This window comes from Argentina silus (assembly GCF_951799395.1).
Source record: "Argentina silus genome assembly, chromosome: 10".
Taxonomy (NCBI): Eukaryota; Metazoa; Chordata; class Actinopteri; order Argentiniformes; family Argentinidae; genus Argentina; species Argentina silus.
In genome coordinates, this window is record NC_139664.1 from 16,272,789 (window position 1) to 16,290,545 (window position 17,757).

The 17,757-nt window shown below is 43.2% G+C and overlaps 1 protein-coding gene across 1 annotated transcript; it reads left to right on the top strand.

Annotated features, from left to right (window-relative positions):
* Window positions 1-2,236: 2,236 nt before the first annotated feature.
* slc6a20 (solute carrier family 6 member 20) lies at window positions 2,237-13,419 on the top strand (the record flags this gene model as incomplete). The annotated part of the gene is made up of 11 exons (XM_083679435.1): window positions 2,237-2,363; window positions 4,347-4,487; window positions 4,615-4,706; window positions 5,441-5,668; window positions 7,957-8,067; window positions 8,369-8,610; window positions 11,126-11,288; window positions 11,804-12,008; window positions 12,180-12,339; window positions 12,735-12,900; window positions 13,252-13,419. The coding sequence occupies 11 exons, from the start codon at window positions 2,237-2,239 to the stop codon at window positions 13,417-13,419; spliced, it is 1,803 nt and encodes a 600-aa protein (XP_083535561.1).
* Window positions 13,420-17,757: the final 4,338 nt, after the last annotated feature.

Here is a 17,757-nt window from a genome sequence, read left to right on the forward strand (position 1 = left end):
CGTCAGAACCTGTTAGAGCTGGCTGTACTGTGTAAGACTGGACTGGACTGGGCTGGGTAGGACTTTCCGGATCGTTCTGGTCAGAGCTGAGTTCCATGGAAGCCTCCCCCTGATGGGTTTTGTGTTATGGGATGAGACCAGTTGAAGACCCACCATGGTGCCGTGGAGACCAGTTCTGGGTTAGAGACAGAGGACAGGATGGGATGCTGCTAACCCTCCTGCAAGGCGGGTCTTGCTAAATTCCACATCTGTCAACAAAACATGCCCGCGAGCCCCCCCGACCACCCCCTTCTTAACTATGAAGGCTGTACTTCTGCATCCCTCTCCCCTTCAGACACTCGCCCTGCTTCCACCCCAACGGTCACCACACCAGTCCCAGTCAGTCCCTTAGGCTTGCTCATAACTGCCAAACTAGAACCATTATGAAATCCCAAACAAACACAGCTTATGTGTCTGAGGGATGTTATCTGGCACAAATAGCTACATCTGGGTGTTCCAGCAGTGGGGCGCGAGGGAAAACACAACGAGGCTCAATTATACAGCTGCGCCCCTCACTTGGACCGTGAACCCCCACTCCCCGTCCTGGCCCCCCCTGTGCGTAATCAGTCCTGTTGTTGACACTGCAGCTCCACTGTCCTGGTCCCATGGCCTCCCACAACATGGGCCCCGAGGCTCCAAGAGGCTGCCCCCCCCCCTTCCCCCCTACCAACTCCACCCCCAGACCCCCCTGCTGACCAAAGCCCAGAGCATTCACCCCCGTTGAGTCCCGTTTAGGCTGAGATCTGCACACCTGTCGTTACCCAGCCTCTGTTGTCTCCCGCCAAAACATCCCACCGCCCCCCCCCCCCCCCCACCCTCTCCCCCCGGGTCCCCTCTGCTCCATCCCTTGACAAACTGTTCCCTTCTTCCTTATATGGGGCGGATTCAACAACAGTTAAGTGGGACACAGCAAGAGACCACATGTGCACCATTGCACAACCATTTGAACCCCCCCCATCTGTGACCCTAATGACTTGGTCTGGAATGGAGGGCTGAGTTGGTGGCCCTGGCAGGGTTACATTTGACAGGAAATGTTGTTTGTTACCGAAGAGCAGCTTTTGATACTTGTGATAGATCAATCTGAGCTATCTACATTTACATTTACATTTATGGCATTTAGCAGACCCCTTTATCCAAAGCGACTTACAACAAATACATTTGTTTAAATAATGAATCGTCTATCCATCAGTCATCATAAAATAAAGTAATCAATGCTCAGACCAGGGGCCATCACAATGCTAGATTATTTATAATTTATTTATTAACAGGAGAGAAACTTGTGCAAGGGGGTAGTAGGGGTGAAGAGATCTTTACATCTCTTTTATATCTATTATATCTATGATAGAGATACATTTGGAGTGTGATCAGTTACAGCAAGTGCAAGTGATCATTCAAATATTGCAGGAGGTTTGGTGCAGTCTTTTCTGCGCTGGACATTGGAGATGATATCTTATCAGTGTAAATCCTTTGAATAGCTCATGTATCTGAGTCAGTGGAGGCCAGGGTCATTGTAATGCATGAAATTAAATGAGGAATGGTATCAAACACGATTTCTACCTCCACCAGCCTCTCCTGGTCTGAATATAGAACAGTCATTTCAAATTTTAACAACAGAATCAATGGATTGGTATAGCAAATTCTTAAGTAAATTAGTCAAATAAACCCGCACCTCAATAAACTTGTTATTGCAATATCGGTATATTATTTGCCTTCTTGAAAATGTGTATTTAGAAGAAAGAAAAACACTCCAGTTACCATAAAACCCATTGCCTGGGACTGGCTGGTCATTCCAGTAGCTTGAACTGTCTTTTCACTAAACAAATGCACACTTTGAGGAATAGTATAACGGCTTACACAGAGCTACACAGAAGAGAATCAAAGCTGAGGTTTAAAGAGCCCTTTAAATCAAACATTTACCTGGTTTACGTCAACTGCCAATTAAAACTTAGACCCTCCCTCTGGAGCGGGGGGGGGGGGGGGGGGGGGCTCATTAGAATAGCAATACGCTCATAAAACCAAGTTGAGATCTTGAACCGTTTCAATGGCCAACTGTTGAACCACTTGCACATAGGACCATTTCATTGGATTTGTGTTGCTACCCCGACAGGACACTCCAGACTGTGGTTTGCTGGATCAAGGTGGCCCTGTCCTGCTCCCCGGATCCCAGTAGTTGACTTGATTGTGAGGACGCGCAACGATGGAGAAAGACGGAGGGAGACCTTCATGGGACAATCCCATGCAATTTGTCCTGGCGTGTGTGTCATACGCGGTTGGACTGGGAAATGTGTGGCGTTTTCCATACCTCTGTCAAATGCATGGAGGAGGTAAGGAATACCGCTTTCTCTTTCTCTCACACAGGTGGAGCGCGTATGCGCTGTGGAGTTTATTATCCATTGACAGAATCAGAACGCCTTTTGCAACCTATGGGAAAGTGGCACCTTGGTAAACATTGCCAAATGCTTGAATGTGGATACAAGTGTGCAGTTTCCTCTGTCTCAAAGGTCATTGTGCGTGAGCTTTGTAATTTATGTTTAGGCTTAATAACGCGAATCCTATAATTCATGTGTAATTAACAATAGCCTGTATCTTATGGTTTGTCATACGTTATTGTCCAGAGAGATAGGCTATACATACGTCGCATAGGTTACACAGTTTGTTATTGTCAGAGTTTAAGTGCATGTATATATATAATAAAGGACCATACCTTGACTACATGAACCCACTATGAACCCTTCACACGGCCAGTTCTTTGTCATAGAATAAACACTTATATGATTATGTTATTGATGGTCTCAGATGATTATGTTATTAACTGGTCTGGGTATAATTATCTGAAAAGTCACCAGATGTGTTATTTGATGGACATCCAGGTTATGTCTCCATACAGGTTATGTCTCCTACATGTTAGCAGTGAAGTGGCAGCCTAACTCCTCATCATGAGACCTGTTACCTGAAGGCCAGTGTCCAGTCCACTCCTCAAGGAAGTGGTTGCTGAGTTACTGTTGCCTCCTATGGCCTATGTCTATATCTAGGATAGCCTATGTCTCAAAAACATGGCACTGACAGAGATAGATACAAAAATAAAAATAAAACATTAAATGGGAACAGACTGATATGCCTGGCTATACCTATTGAAGCCCACTCAAGTTCGATATGATGTCATGTCATCCTCTAACAAGTAGTCCATATGGAAGAAAAGCATGAAACATTAAACTATTGAGCATTGATCACTGATTCACTTGGTGTTCTAATAGAGAAATGTTTTTCCTCATCCACTTGCTTTTCTTCTGAAATCGCTTTAGGAATCCTAAGATTAACAGTTAAGGAAAAGGCTATTTATTCTAATACTTCCAACTATTCCAACAAATCCTTATCCGATTAAATTAACCATTTCTTTGTGAGCCGCTTAATATGCAATCTCACACTGTAAGTTAAGAAGCATCACATTTAAAGCATCTGAGAATGGTAAATATTGTGTGTCTGTGTTTACATGTCTGCCGCTGTTAGAAAAGTCAATTTCCTGAATGAATTGACTTTATGACCACAATCCACATTGGGGAAATAAGCTTGGCCACCAACGGCAGACAGATCTAGTCCATTCATTCATTCAATAGTTACACTGGTGGTAATTGCTTGTACTGTGTTTACTGACACATTCCCTCACTACACTAAATGAATGAATCTTTAACAGAAACTAGCTTGGTTGGTTGGATGACCCTGGTTTAGCCGTCCTGTGACCCTGAGTGTGGGTCAGTGAGCAGTGAACATGTCCCCCGTCACTCTCTCGCACCTTCTTACTGTAATTACTGTCCTAGACTCAAACAGCCTGGCGAGAAATCAGAGGTGACGTGAACTCGCCACTTGCGGGCTCTCAACACACGGAGCCACCAAAACCAGACAGAGATTTCTCTTCGTGCACTTGCCAGGAATAGTTAGAATGGGCAGAATATACACATGGCTGCTAGACCATAGCAAATGTTAGAGAGTGCTCTTAAGCAGAGTGCAGAGGTGCTTTTCTTGTTTTGCTTCTATCCACATGAACAGTACTCTACATCTCTCATAGGGGAAAAGTCATATCCAAGAGAGTAAAATGCCACGAACATTAAAGCAACCTGTAAGTGTATGTGTATGTATGTGTGTGTGTATGTGTGTCTACAGTGTGTTTCTGTGTGTTTGTGTATATGTGCCTGTGTTATGTTATTATGTGTGTCAGTGTGTGTAACACATACAGATTATGTAGGACAATGCTAATCTGATCAGTTATATTCTATATATTTCTATATGTCCATGTGTCCCTGTGCTCTCAGGTGGGTTCCTGATCCCTTACCTGATCATGCTGGTTTTGGAGGGCGTCCCCCTGTTTTACATGGAGCTGGCCATTGGTCAGAAGATGCGTCTGGGCAGTATCGGAGCATGGAGTGCTATTAACCCCTATCTAGGGGGAGTGGGTGAGTTACAGGAGGGAGTGTACGTAGAAAATCGGAAGATGGGCTCATTGTAATGCATGGAATGGAATCAGGAATGGTTTCAAACGATGTCTGCTTTGTGCTAAGGGCTCTTCTCTGCTCGTTTCAGGTCTGGCCAGTGTTGTGACATCAATGTACCTCTGTCTCTATTACAACGTCATCAATGCTTGGAGTTTCTGGTACTTCTTCCATTCATTCCAGGTGAGTTCTTCTCAAGTTCCCCTCATATCTTTTTTGGGGGATCGGAGGAATTCCAAGTGTGTCACCTGCAGTTGGACCTAGGAAGTGTCAAGATCGTGTCAAGTCATTAAACTGTTCAAGGAGATATACACATGACATGTTCAGCATATACTACAGCAGATATTGGCCTTGAAAAATCAAGGGATTGTGGAGCGATAGTGTTTACAAGTAATAGCTCCCAACGAATGTTTCAATTAGCTATGGTATTAGTGCATTATTTTCTCCTGTTTGATGCAGTCACTCTGTTGTCAAATCATAGCTCACTACAGAAAGCAGGTAAATCAAAACTATCTGTAGTGTCCAAAGCAAATATTTATTATTACCTGTACAATTGACATCTTATGTCAACGGTCTGGATGGCTGATTTCATAAAGTAAGTTAGCTAGTAACAATGGCTATTGTAAACAAACAGCTCATTGTAATTGCAATTTAAACTTGTGGCCACAGGGGAGCTAGATTTCATGTATTGGTCCTTTAAAACAAGTTGCATAATAATTCAGCTATGGACACACATGATTTTGGGCAGAGCTGAATGTTTTGTTGGGGAACTCTTGGAGCGGTTCGGTTCAGTACTCCTGTGCTATCTGTAATGTCCTGTAACTGTGCTGTTCTGTTTTCTCCGTCCTACACACACACACACACACACACACACACACACACACACACACACACACACACACACACACACACTACAGTCAGTCCTGCCCTGGGCCAATTGCCCTCTCAACAGTAACCTGACAGGCCCAGTGGAGGAGTGTGAGAAGGCCACGCCCACTCAGTACTTCTTCTACAGAGAGACACTGGACATCTCTTCTTCTATTGATGAGAACGGCGGCATCCACACAGGGCAGGTGCTGTGCCTTGTGCTGGCCTGGATGATCGTCTACCTCTTCATCGTCAAGGGGGTCAAGTCCACTGGCAAGGTTAGTTTTTAGGGGTGGTTTACCGAAACATAGATTAAGCCTAGTCCTGGACTAAATTGCACTTTCAGTGGAGTGTGGAGTGTGACTATTTATCACTTTACCAATGGCAGATCCATGGGCTTAGATCTTGATCCAGCATAACTTTATAGAGTGGCCACTGAACCTGTGAAATGATTGACACATTCACACAACAACACATTCTTCATAATTACATCTTGGGTTAGGAGTGTGCAGTAGTTATGCAGTTATGCTCTCTAGTATTGATGTTCTTGCATTTCTGATCCCCTTAGGCTGCATAGGAGTCAGATATAGTGAGACGGGGAGACAGGGAGGCAGGTCATTGACACTAGCTATTGGTTTAAGGAGTCATGTCATATTTTAGCTCTGTTGTTTACTATCTCTTATACTGTATCTTTAGTGTCATATCTTCACTGTAGCGGAGGCAAACTGTCACTGATTCTGGGAATATGCCCAGAGAAACCTTTCTAAAACTTTGGCCTACGTCATTACATAAACATAGTGTGAGAGTCCCTAAGGAACCTAAGGCAGGGTACTATATCAGTACAAGTAGAAATAATGCTCAGATTTTAGGATGGGGATTTGGTGTTGATCTTATGTGCATTATATAACTGAGGTTAATGGTGACAGGATAATAGTGATAAGTTAAGTTAACTGTTATATCAAGGTTTGTAGGTATATACAGTTCATTCGGAAAGAATTCAGACCCCTTCACTTTCTAAAATGTTCAGGTTTTTTTAAATGTTTGCTAATTTATTAAAAATAAAAAACTGAAATATCATATTTGCAAAGTATTCAGACCCTTTGCTATGACACTCGAAATTGAGCTCAGGTGCATCCTGTTTCCATTGATCATCCTTGAGATGTTTCTACAACTTGATTGGAGTCCACCTGTGGTAAATTAAATTGATTGGACATCATTTGGAACAGCACACACCTGTCTATATAAGGTCCCACAGTTGACAGTGCATGTCAAAGCAAAAACCAGGCCATGAAGTTGAAGATATTGTCCATAGACCTCCGAGACAGGATTGTGTCGAGGCACAGATCTGGGGAAAGGTACAAAAAAAGAATTCTGCAGTATTGAAGGCCCCCAAGAACACAGTAGCCTCCATCATTCTTAAATGGAAGAAGTTTGGAATCACCAAGACTCTTCCTAGAGCCGGCCAGCCGCCCGGCCAAACTGAGCAATAGGGGGAGAAGGGCCATCATCAGGGAGGTGACCAAAAACCCAATGGTCACTCTGACAGAGCTCCAGAGTTCCTCTGTGGAGATGGGAGAACCTTCCAGAAGGACAACCATCTCTGCAGCACTCCACCAATCAGGCCTTTATGGTAGAGTGGTCAGATGGAAGCTACTCCTCAGTAAAAAGCACAGGATAGCCCGCTTGGAGTTTGCCAAAAGGCACCTAAAGGACTCTCAAACCATGAGAAACAAGATTCTCTGGTCTGATGAAACGAAGATTGAACTCTTTGGCCTGAATGCCAAGCGTCACGTCTGGAGGAAACCAGGCACCGCTCATCACCTGGCCAATACCATCCCTACGGTGAAGCATGGTGGTGGCAGCATCATGCTGTGGGGATGTTTTTCAGCGGCAGGGACTGGGAGACTAGTCAGGATCGAGGGAAAGATGAGTACAGAGTACAGAGAAATCCTTGATGAAAACCTGCTCCAGAGCACTCAGGACTTCAGACTGGGGTGAGGTTCACCTTTCAACAGGAGAACGACCCTAAGCACACAGCCAAGACAACACAGGAGTGGCTTCGGGACAAGTCTCTGAATGTCCTTGAGTGGCCCAGCCAGAGCCTGGACTTGAACCCGATCGAACATCTCTGGAGAGACCTGAAAATAGCTGTGCACCGACATTCCCCATCCAACCTGACAGAGCTTTAGAGGATCTGCTGAGACGAATGGGAGAAACTCCCCAAATACAGGTGTGCCAAGCTTGTAGCGTCATACCCAAGAAGACTTGAGGCTGTAATTGCTGCCAAAGGTGCTTCAACAAAGTACTGCGTAAAGGGTCTGAATACTTATGTAAATTTCTAAACCTGTTTTGCTTTGTCATACTTTCTGAATGCACTGTAGATATAGGCTCACTATCTGATATGTTCCCTTTCACAGCACCAGTGAACTCCACCCATGTGAGCACAGACAAGACACTGATTTGCGTGGCTTGAAAATAGAGCCTTAGGTGTATGTTCTGAAACTTTGTCAGAAATCATTAGTCAGTGCAAACTTTGACCTTAACACCACCCTCCATGTCTCTCTAGGTGGTATATTTCACAGCTACGTTCCCCTACCTGGTCCTCGTCATCTACCTGATCCGGGGGATGACTCTGCATGGGGCCATCAATGGTGTGAAGTACATGTTCACACCCAAGGTATGGTTCTGTGTGTGGTTTAGCGTAGGGGAATTGGGATTGATGCTTATTGTTTTCGACCCAAAGGTCACATCCTGAGGTGAGGTTACTCTATGGAGAAAGACAGATGTTACTCATGTAAAACGTAAAACATATTGTACAGTAATACTTACAGCTATGCATCATGCATGCTAACTCATCTTTTCCACTTTCAGAGTTAGCATCATTGAGTTATTACAGTAATCAGGTATCACACCATTCCTGGTGATTCAGATGAACTAATAAGTGTGTGTGTGTGTGCACATGTGTGTGCTTCCCTCAGATGGAACAGCTGGCTAACCCAACCACATGGATCAACGCAGCCACCCAGATCTTCTTCTCTCTGGGCCTGGGCTTCGGCTCCCTCATAGCCTTCTCCAGCTACAACCAGTACCACAACAACTTTGAGAAGCAGGCCATTGTTGTGTCCATTATCAATAGCAGCACCTCAATCTTCGCCAGTATCGTCACTTTCTCCATCTATGGCTTCAAGGCCACCTTCAACTACGAGAGCTGCTTGGAGAGGTGAGCCTTCGCAGGGGTTTATCACCTGGGTGGGGTAGCTGTGATGGTGTTGACACCCTGGGTAGGTTGGGTATTCAGTGGACATGGTGGTGTAAGTGGTGTTATGCTCCTGTTGTGCCCTCAGAATATTTTGAGCAGAATATGCACATCCAAAAGATATTTAGACAAGGTACAGACTGATGGATAACTAACTATGAAAGTATGTCAGAGATAGTCACGCAATCTAATACTCACAAATATTTATTTGCAGTGAACCAACGTTTCGGCGCACAGTGCCTACATCAGGGTATTAGTGTGAGTTCCTCTATCACTTTTTTCCTCTTGTTCCCCTAAACATAACAGAGCCATTTGTCTCATTAAATCACAGTAGCACAATCCAGGTGCAAAAACACTCAGTAGGGATTTTTCCAGTAGTGTCAGTGTGGTTAAAATGGTTGTCAGCCATATCTCTTATCTTCCCAGTACATTCTATTCGGGTGATAGTTTGGCATATGGACATGATATCAGTGAGTAAGTGTTGAAGGGAAACGGGTGGTAATAGATGAGCATTCCAAAGGAGAACATTGTACAGAGAGTGCCTTGGCACAAAAACTATGACTTCTTTGGGCAGCTAAGGTCATGCACGCACACACACACACACACACCAACCATGGCTAATGATTTAAAGATGAATGATTGCTTATTCAGCTCTCACTGTCTTTATAACCAACCTGTATCTTATCTGACAGTTTTTAGGAGACAGTTTTTAGGAGACAGTTAGAGCTGATATTATTTGTTTATGATGGTGACTAAGAATAACAACCTTGAAAAGCTGCCACAAAACCAGCAAAGAAAGACTGTAAACTGGTCAGCTTTACGACTCCCTCATAACCCCTAACTTGTATTTATCATGGCACAGTCTTGGTGTGATGAGAGATACATTCAGCACCTCTTGGAGGATAATAGGAACTCATCAAAAAAGCATGTCTATATTGTTGAAACCAAAGCATTTCAGGAATAAAAGCCCTCATGTGGGTGTACAGGTCTACAGTGCCCTGCGTAAGTAATGGTACAGTGAAGCATTTTTTCTTCTTTTGGCTCTACACTCTAAAAGTTTGGATTTTAAATCAAACAATTACTGCAAGGTGAAAGTAGAGATTATCAGCTTTTATTTGATGGTATCTGTACATATTGGTTTCACCATTCAGAAATTCCAACACTTTTTATGCATAGTCCCCCTATTTCATAGTCCCCCTATATATTTAGTATTTGGTGGACAATCCAGTATGTTTTACTGTATGATGTAGCACCATCCAATGAATTTGGAGGCATTTGCCTGCACTCAAGCAGACAAGATGTTTCTGTACACTTCAGAACGTATTCTGCTGCTGCCGCAAGTTGGCAAGTTCTCAGCTATACATGCCCAAACCTAGCACCCCCTGCACCATGTTTCACAGATGAGGTGGTGCTGTAAATCTTGGGCAGAGTTTTTTCTCCAAACATTCCTCTTGCAATCACTCTGGTTCACGAAAATATTCATCTTATCTGTCCACAATACCTTTTTCCAGACTGCAGGCTTTTTAGGTCCTTTTTAGCAAACTGCAACCTAACCTTTTTGAGGATAATTAGTGGTTTGCACCTTGCAATGGAGTGTCTGTAGTTTGGCTGGTGATGTATTCTGCGGATGGCACATTCACATTCATACCTCCTGGACAGTGTTCCAGATCTGTGGGACAGTTGTTATTTTGTGGTGAGCAATCTTCGGTCATCCACTGCAGAAGTCTTTCTTGGCCTACTAGTCGATTGCTGATGTGTATATATATAGATATTTTTATATGTTTTTTAGGGCATTTCTGCTTTATTGGGATAGAAACGGTAGAGATTGACAGAAAGGATGGGTGAGCGAGAGGAGGAATGACATGCAGGATATGTCAAGGGTCAGAATCGAACCAGGAACCTTGCAATGATGTGGTATGTGCATTAGTGTGCTACGCCACTAAGCGCCCCATTTCTTTTAATGATGTTCCAAACTGTTCATTTTGGCATGCCATGTTGGCTATGTTTCTGATGTATGTTTCAAATTTTTCAGCCTAATAGTGACTTGACTTGACTTTCATTGACACATCTTTAGTCCTCATGTTGATAGACGCCAATAGCAAATCCAAACTTAGAATCAATACTACACATTGACAGCTCTATTATGCCGGCACAAATGATGTGATGGAACACACCTGACTTACCAGAAACACCTGTCAAGCCAATTGTCCCCCTTTTGGTACCCTAAAATAGGGAGACTATGCATAAAAAAATAATAATAATCTGAATGGTGAAACCAATATGTAAACAAATACCATCAAATAAAAGATGATCATCTCTACTTTAACCTGTTAGTAATTGTTTGATTGAAAATTTAAAAAAAGACTGTCCCTGTCAGGCTTCTACTTCAGGGCAAAGTCAAAGACTATGCTATTCTGTATGTACTGTATGTATGTTATGTTGTCATATGACTGACAGACATATTTATCCTCCTCTGTAGGATGCGTTTGCTGCTGCTGAACACCTTTGAGCTGGCAGAGAGCAGCATTGACATGGAGAATGTGAAACACTGGATCATTGAGCTCAACAGAACACACCCAGACCAGTTCGCCAGCATAGAGGATAGGATAGAGACCTGTGACTTGGAGGCAGAACTAGATACAGTAATGTCACCTAATACTCAGCTACACTGTACTGATCTCAGCTCTTTATTATGTGTCTCTGATTGTTTTTGTATTGTGTATGTCTGTGCATGTGTCTGTGAGCCTACTTTATTTGACTCTGACAGTAGTGGAGGTAGTGAGTTTTGACATATCATTGGCTGTTTACATGGTTTAAGGTTTACATGAATGTTAATATTTAATTACCAATATTACTGTGGATTTTCCATTTTGTCTGTCGTATATCTTCACACTTATAAGAAAGGCGCAAATGCAGGAAAGAGACTACTTTGTGCTTCAGAGGCTTTTTCTCATGGGAAGGAATTTAACAGAAGCAGTTCAAAAAGCAATACAACCACATTGTAATCTAGTGTCAGCCTCAAGATATCAAATATTATTGATGCACAGATATTGATGTAGATTACTAATTCAAGTCATTTAAATGTAATACTCAATATTCACACACCTCTCTCCCCAATCCTCTCCCTCTTTCTCCCCCTTCCCCCTCGTCTCCCCAGGCTGTAGAAGGCACAGGCCTAGCGTTCATTGTGTACAGCGAGGCAATAAAGAACATGCCGGCATCTCAGCTCTGGTCCGTCCTCTACTTCTTCATGCTGCTGCTGCTGGGGATGGGCAGCATGCTGGGGAACGTCACCGCCATCATCACCCCCCTCCGTGACTTCAAGGTCCTCTCACAGAACATAAGCAGTGAGGCCTTCAATGGTGAGAGAGGGGGTCAGAGTCAGGGGGGAGGCATTCAGGGGTCAGGGGTCTGGCTTTCACCCTCCATAGATACACTGTAGGCATAGATACACTGTAGATAGATAAGATTCTGCTGAAGGAGGGCTACATTATGAATGGATGTGAATGACAGTTGTGTGTATCATCCTGTAGGTCTGGTGTGTCTATTATGCCTGCTGCTAGGTCTGGGTTTCACCACCCGCTCAGGCAACTACTGGTTCACCATATTCAACGACTATGGAGCCACCTTCTCTCTCCTCTTCATTGTCCTCATCGAGGTCATCACCGTCTCCTACATCTACGGCATTAGGAGGTGTGTGTGTGTGTGTGTGTGTGTGGAGGATTTGAGCTCAGCATCTGAAACAGTTTCAACGACAGAATGTGCTCTGCATGCCACATTAAACCAGCACCATGCACCCCAATCCCACAAAGTCCTACAGTATATGTAATCAGCCACTGATATTCATCTACGCAAATAACACTGTTTTTTCAGTTCAGGCTCAAAATTATTCTTTTGTTATTCTTTTAAAACTCAGGTGTTTGCGTTGGCTGTATCTTTTTTTGGAGTTGGGCTTACAGGTATACTGTTCTGTAGAAAATGATTCATGAAGTAATATCTAGGGTATACTGTATGTCTAGTGCATATGTATGATATTTCCATCATTTGTAGGAACATAACGGTACCACTCTACTGCCCTCCCCCACCAGGTTTGAGAAAGACATCGAGGACATGCTGGGTCATCGGCCCCACTGGTACTGGAAGATCATGTGGGTGGTGGTCAGCCCAGTCCTCCTCATCGCTCTCTTCATCTTCTACATCGTCAACTACATCAGGGGAGGGGCGCCCACCTACCAGGCCTGGGACAGTGACCTTGTGAGGCCCTGGAGTTTTATCTCCTGTCCCTGTTTATCTCCTGTCCTTTATCAATAACCCTGTCATTCCACTGACCAACACAGCACTAGGCCCAGGGCCCCCCCTTAAGTTCAAGTTCATAGTGTGGATGGGGACCAACAGAGGGGAGTGTGTCGGTCACTTTTGTACTAGGACTAGTCCTCCGTCATGCTATGTTTTGAAATGATGAAAATAGATTGGCTAAATCAAGCGAGTTGATATCAACAAGTTGATAAATGTGCATAGGCTCTTACAAATAGATGATGAGGTAATGATGAGGTAAAGTAAAGGGAAGTAAAGTAACCTCTCTCCTCCCACTTCCCTCTCCACCAGGGTAAGACAGTGCTGAAGGAGTACCCTGCCTACGGCCAAGCCTTCATCGGCCTGCTCCTGGTTTCCTCGGTCAGCTGCGTGCCTCTCACAGCGCTCTACGTCTTCTGCAAGAAGAGGCAACGCGCCCACAGTAAAAGAGAGCGCACTGTCAGCACTGTGTCCACATAAGAAAGGGGAGGAGCGAGTGCAGAGCTGTGGCTCCGAGACTGGATTCCCCATCCTAGCCCCCCCCCTCCCATCATCACCACACCCCATCTCATGGGTGTCATTGTACAGTACAGCGCCACCTCTGCCATGGTGGTCCACAATCCTGCCACCCAAGCCAAAGGCCCCTCACTGGGCTGGACAGGAGTGCCAACTAGTAACTGGTCTATCTGTACGAAACATAAGTCGTCCCTTGTTGTCTATGGCTTATGTACTGGGTAATGGTGATGATTTTCATCTTTTGTATTGTGATTGTTTTGTATCAGTATTATAGTAGAGGTTCTGAGCAGGGCCTAGAAGAACTTAATCCAAAGGAGAATTCCCAACTAAAGAACAAAGCATTTCATCTTTATTGCAGCTTTTAATGTGTAGCTTTCAGCAACAGATTTGTGTGACACATTGTGTATCAACCCTATAATCAAATTGTAGGCCTTTTATAAACCCCATCCGGTATTTTGTATCTCATTAGTTTACTAAGTAATCATAATATGATGGGTCTGGAGATAGTGTAGCTTACTCAATGAGTTGTGAGGTATGTTTAGTGCCTACAAATGCCAGACAAACCTTTATCATATATGGTTGTTTCTGAATGGTGTCAAATGATCTCACAAAAACAGTCAAATAAATCTGGCAACTCTATTCTGTATGTAAAGCATGTAAAGCATAGGTTTTGATAATTGCGCACCTAGTGTTCATATTTGGACATACTGTACAGGGGGTCATTGACTACCTTACGCTACAGTCTGCCATTAATGTCAATACCCAGGGACATTTCTAAGCTTATAAATGTACTGTAGATACATTTTGAAAGATTAGTCCAGAAAGTCCCAATTGTAACCATAAATAGTCGATAAACTTGAAAATCTTGAAAGTGAGCATGGAAATTGGCACACTTGCATAATTTTGCATGCTGAACAAAATCTCATATAGTGCCAATTTAGCCTTGCCTTTTTGGAGACTAGTGTTTTTTTACTTTTTGAAGCCACCTAGTTGTTTATGATGAACTTTAAAAGCTTATCTTAAAAATGAAAAAAAAATGAAAAAAAATAATCAATCCATTCAGATGAAGTAAGGTTGGCTACAACAAAACCTGTTATAATGCAGTTTTAGCCGGTCCTCATGAGAGTGAGTAGCGCCATTTACAGGTTAAATCCCATAGACTTTGAATGGCCATTGATTTACAATGGGATATTTAAAGTGCTACTACTCTAGCTCTGGTCTTTTTTAGGACCTTATCTACTGGACTAAAAGCTAATGATTTTAGAGTTTGATGAGATAAGAAAAGCAGATGAACCATACAATTGAAATCCAAGATTAAATTGTATGCAAACAAAACCCTTCCAGACTGTACCTTTAATCTCTGGGTTGAATTCTTAAATATGTTGTTGGTGCTCTTCAAAAGACGGGACACTGCATTTCATTGTGGTGCACTGAATTCAATGGACTTCTCATATGGACATGCTAGAATACGATGTTCAACATCGTTCTGTACATATTCATAATCCAGAGAAGCAGTTAGGCCTTCTTTATTCAGTTAGAGAAAAGGGTTGCCAAATATGTTTGAATACTGTGCCAAACATTTTTTTATACTGTGGGAACTTTGAATGTGAACAACCTTACCTAAAACATACATTTCACAATAATGTAAACAATTTGGAAATAGATTTATACTATGTTTAATGCAGGTTGGTATTCTTAAAACAGTCAAGTCATCTTTTTACCAATTTGAATGTACCAAGATTATGTTGTAGAGTATCTATGTTTTGAATCTAGTAGTGATACAACCTAACTAATTGAAGGCGTTGTACCATTTGTATGAGTTACTAGGGATTAATCAGGTTAATAAAAGGCCTGGGTTATTCTGCTTTAAATGTAAAGCTAAGCACTTACTGTTGTTGTTGTTGTTGTTGTTTTGCTATGTCAAAGACATTGGAATGTTCCTTTTTCAGCCTCCTGACCTGAGGCTTCAGGACTGATTTTTTTAAGGGGTGTTAAATATATTGTCTCATACCAAATTTCAATACCGTGATAGTTCCATACCTCCCCTTAGACCTTCAAAAACTCCACGTTTTCAGTTTCAGAAATCAAAAAAGATGTGTAGATAATATAAGATTAAGTAACTATGTATATTTTTAATATGTCTAGTGTGTTTTAATATCTGTATGGAAATAAAAAAAAGCGTTTAGTACTATTTCATAATGACTTGTCCTTTGATTGAGTTGTCTTGTTGGCCTAGATAGGCTACTTAAACATGAATATTTTCTTACAGGGCTACAGTATCATCACATTGAAAGGAGGGCAAGTGTTCATTGGGAGTCTAATGGAATATTCCCAAGAGACATGTGTAAAGTGCAATGGCATGATGTTCTGAGCACTCAAATACTGAATGTATTTCAGAAGAGACTAGCTAGATTCCTCTCAAATATTGATTCTTCGCACCTTTGTAAAGTTGTAACTGAGTGTGCACATGCTTCAGACACATACTGTGCATTTACATTTACATTTATGACATTTAGCAGACGCCTTTATTAGATTAGATTAGATTCAACTTTATTGTCATTGTGCAGAGTACAAGTACAGAGACAACGAAATGCAGTTAGCGTCTAACCAGAAGTGCAAAAAAGCAGAAAAGTGCAGCGTGAACAGTATATACAGGTAGTGCAGTATATGCGCAGTATAGTAGTGCAGTATAGTATAAGTAGTGCAGTGTAAGCAGTATATGAATTAGCAGTAGCATTATAAGCAGAATAAATAGAATGCAGTATGAACAGTGTAAGCAGCATATGAGCTGTATAGGCAATGCAGTATAAGCAGTATATATGTATTCATAGTAACATTAGAGTAAATTGCAGAATAAATATGGAATGCCGTATGAACAGTATAAACAGGTATGTACAGTATGTACAGATATGTGCAGTGTATTAACAGTAGTATTAAAAGAAAAATATAAGGATATGTGCATTATGAACAGTATAGACAGATTATGAACAGTATAGACAGATATGTACAGAAGAGCAGTGGTATGTAGTAAGAGCAGTGTGTACAAGTGAGGATACAGTATGTACAGTTATAGGAATACTGTAGGGTAGAGTAGTGCAATTGTCCGGGGGGGGGGGGGGGGGGGGTGCAGGGGTTGGTAGGTTGTCACCTAGGTGCAGAGTTGGAGTTCAGTAGGGTGACAGCTGCAGGGAAGAAGCTTCCTCTGAACCTGCTGGTTCGGGTGCGGAGAGACCTGTAGCGCCTCCCGGAGGGGAGTAGGGTGAACAGTCTATGGTTGGGGTGAGAAGTGTCCTTGACGATGCTGCGTGCCTTACGCAAGCATCGTTTGCCCTGGACAGCCTCAATGGAGGGGAGTGAGGAACCGGTGATGCGTTGGGCAGTTTTCACCACCCTCTGCAGTGCTTTCCGGTCAGATGCAGAGCAGTTGCCATACCATACTGTGACAAACTTGAAGCTGGTGACTCGCTCCACCTCAGTCCCGTTGATTAGGATGGGGGTGTGTGTGCCAGCTTTTGACTTCCTGAAGTCCACAATGAGCTCTTTGGTCTTCCTGATGTTGAGAGCCAGGTTGTTGTCGGTGCACCACACTGTCAGGTGCTGGACCTCTTCCCTGTAGGCCGACTCATCGTTGTTGCTGATGAGACCAATCACCGTTGTGTCGTCTGCGAACTTACAGGTACAGGTGTGCAGTCGTAGGTGAAGAGGGAGTAAAGGAGGGGGCTCAGCACACACGCCGGTGTTCAGAGTGAGGGTTGAGGAGGTGTGGTTGTGTAGCCTAACAGACTGCGGCCTGTTGGTTAGGAAGTCCAGAATCCAGTTGCAGAGGGAGGTATTGATGCCCAGTTAGGGTTCCAAAGTCCTCCCGTGACAGTGAGGTCGTGGTCAGTTGAGCATGGTGGGTAAATTAGATTGGAAGGGTTGCGGGTGGAGGTGTAGCGTTGATGTGTCCTCCTGATGGAGGAAATAACAGGAATGGGGAGAAAGCACATTGTGATTTTTTGCCGGTATAGAGGGAGAGGGTTAGTGGGAAAAGTAGGATATAGGTAGGCTCAATACACTCAGGGTAATGAAGAAATTATCAAAATAGAATAAAAATACTTAGCAGTATGGCCTTCCTCTCAGGCCTTCCTCAATGGAGTCCACAGATAGACTCCTTCGTCTTAGTGTCTGGAGGCTGTCGCTCTGTGATCGTCACAATCTAAATGCAGATTCTGTGATTGCTGATGACTAGCAGAGTAGCAACCCCTCCCACCTGATGATGAGTTAACGTGCAGGTGTTATATTGGCAGCACATTCCTCTGA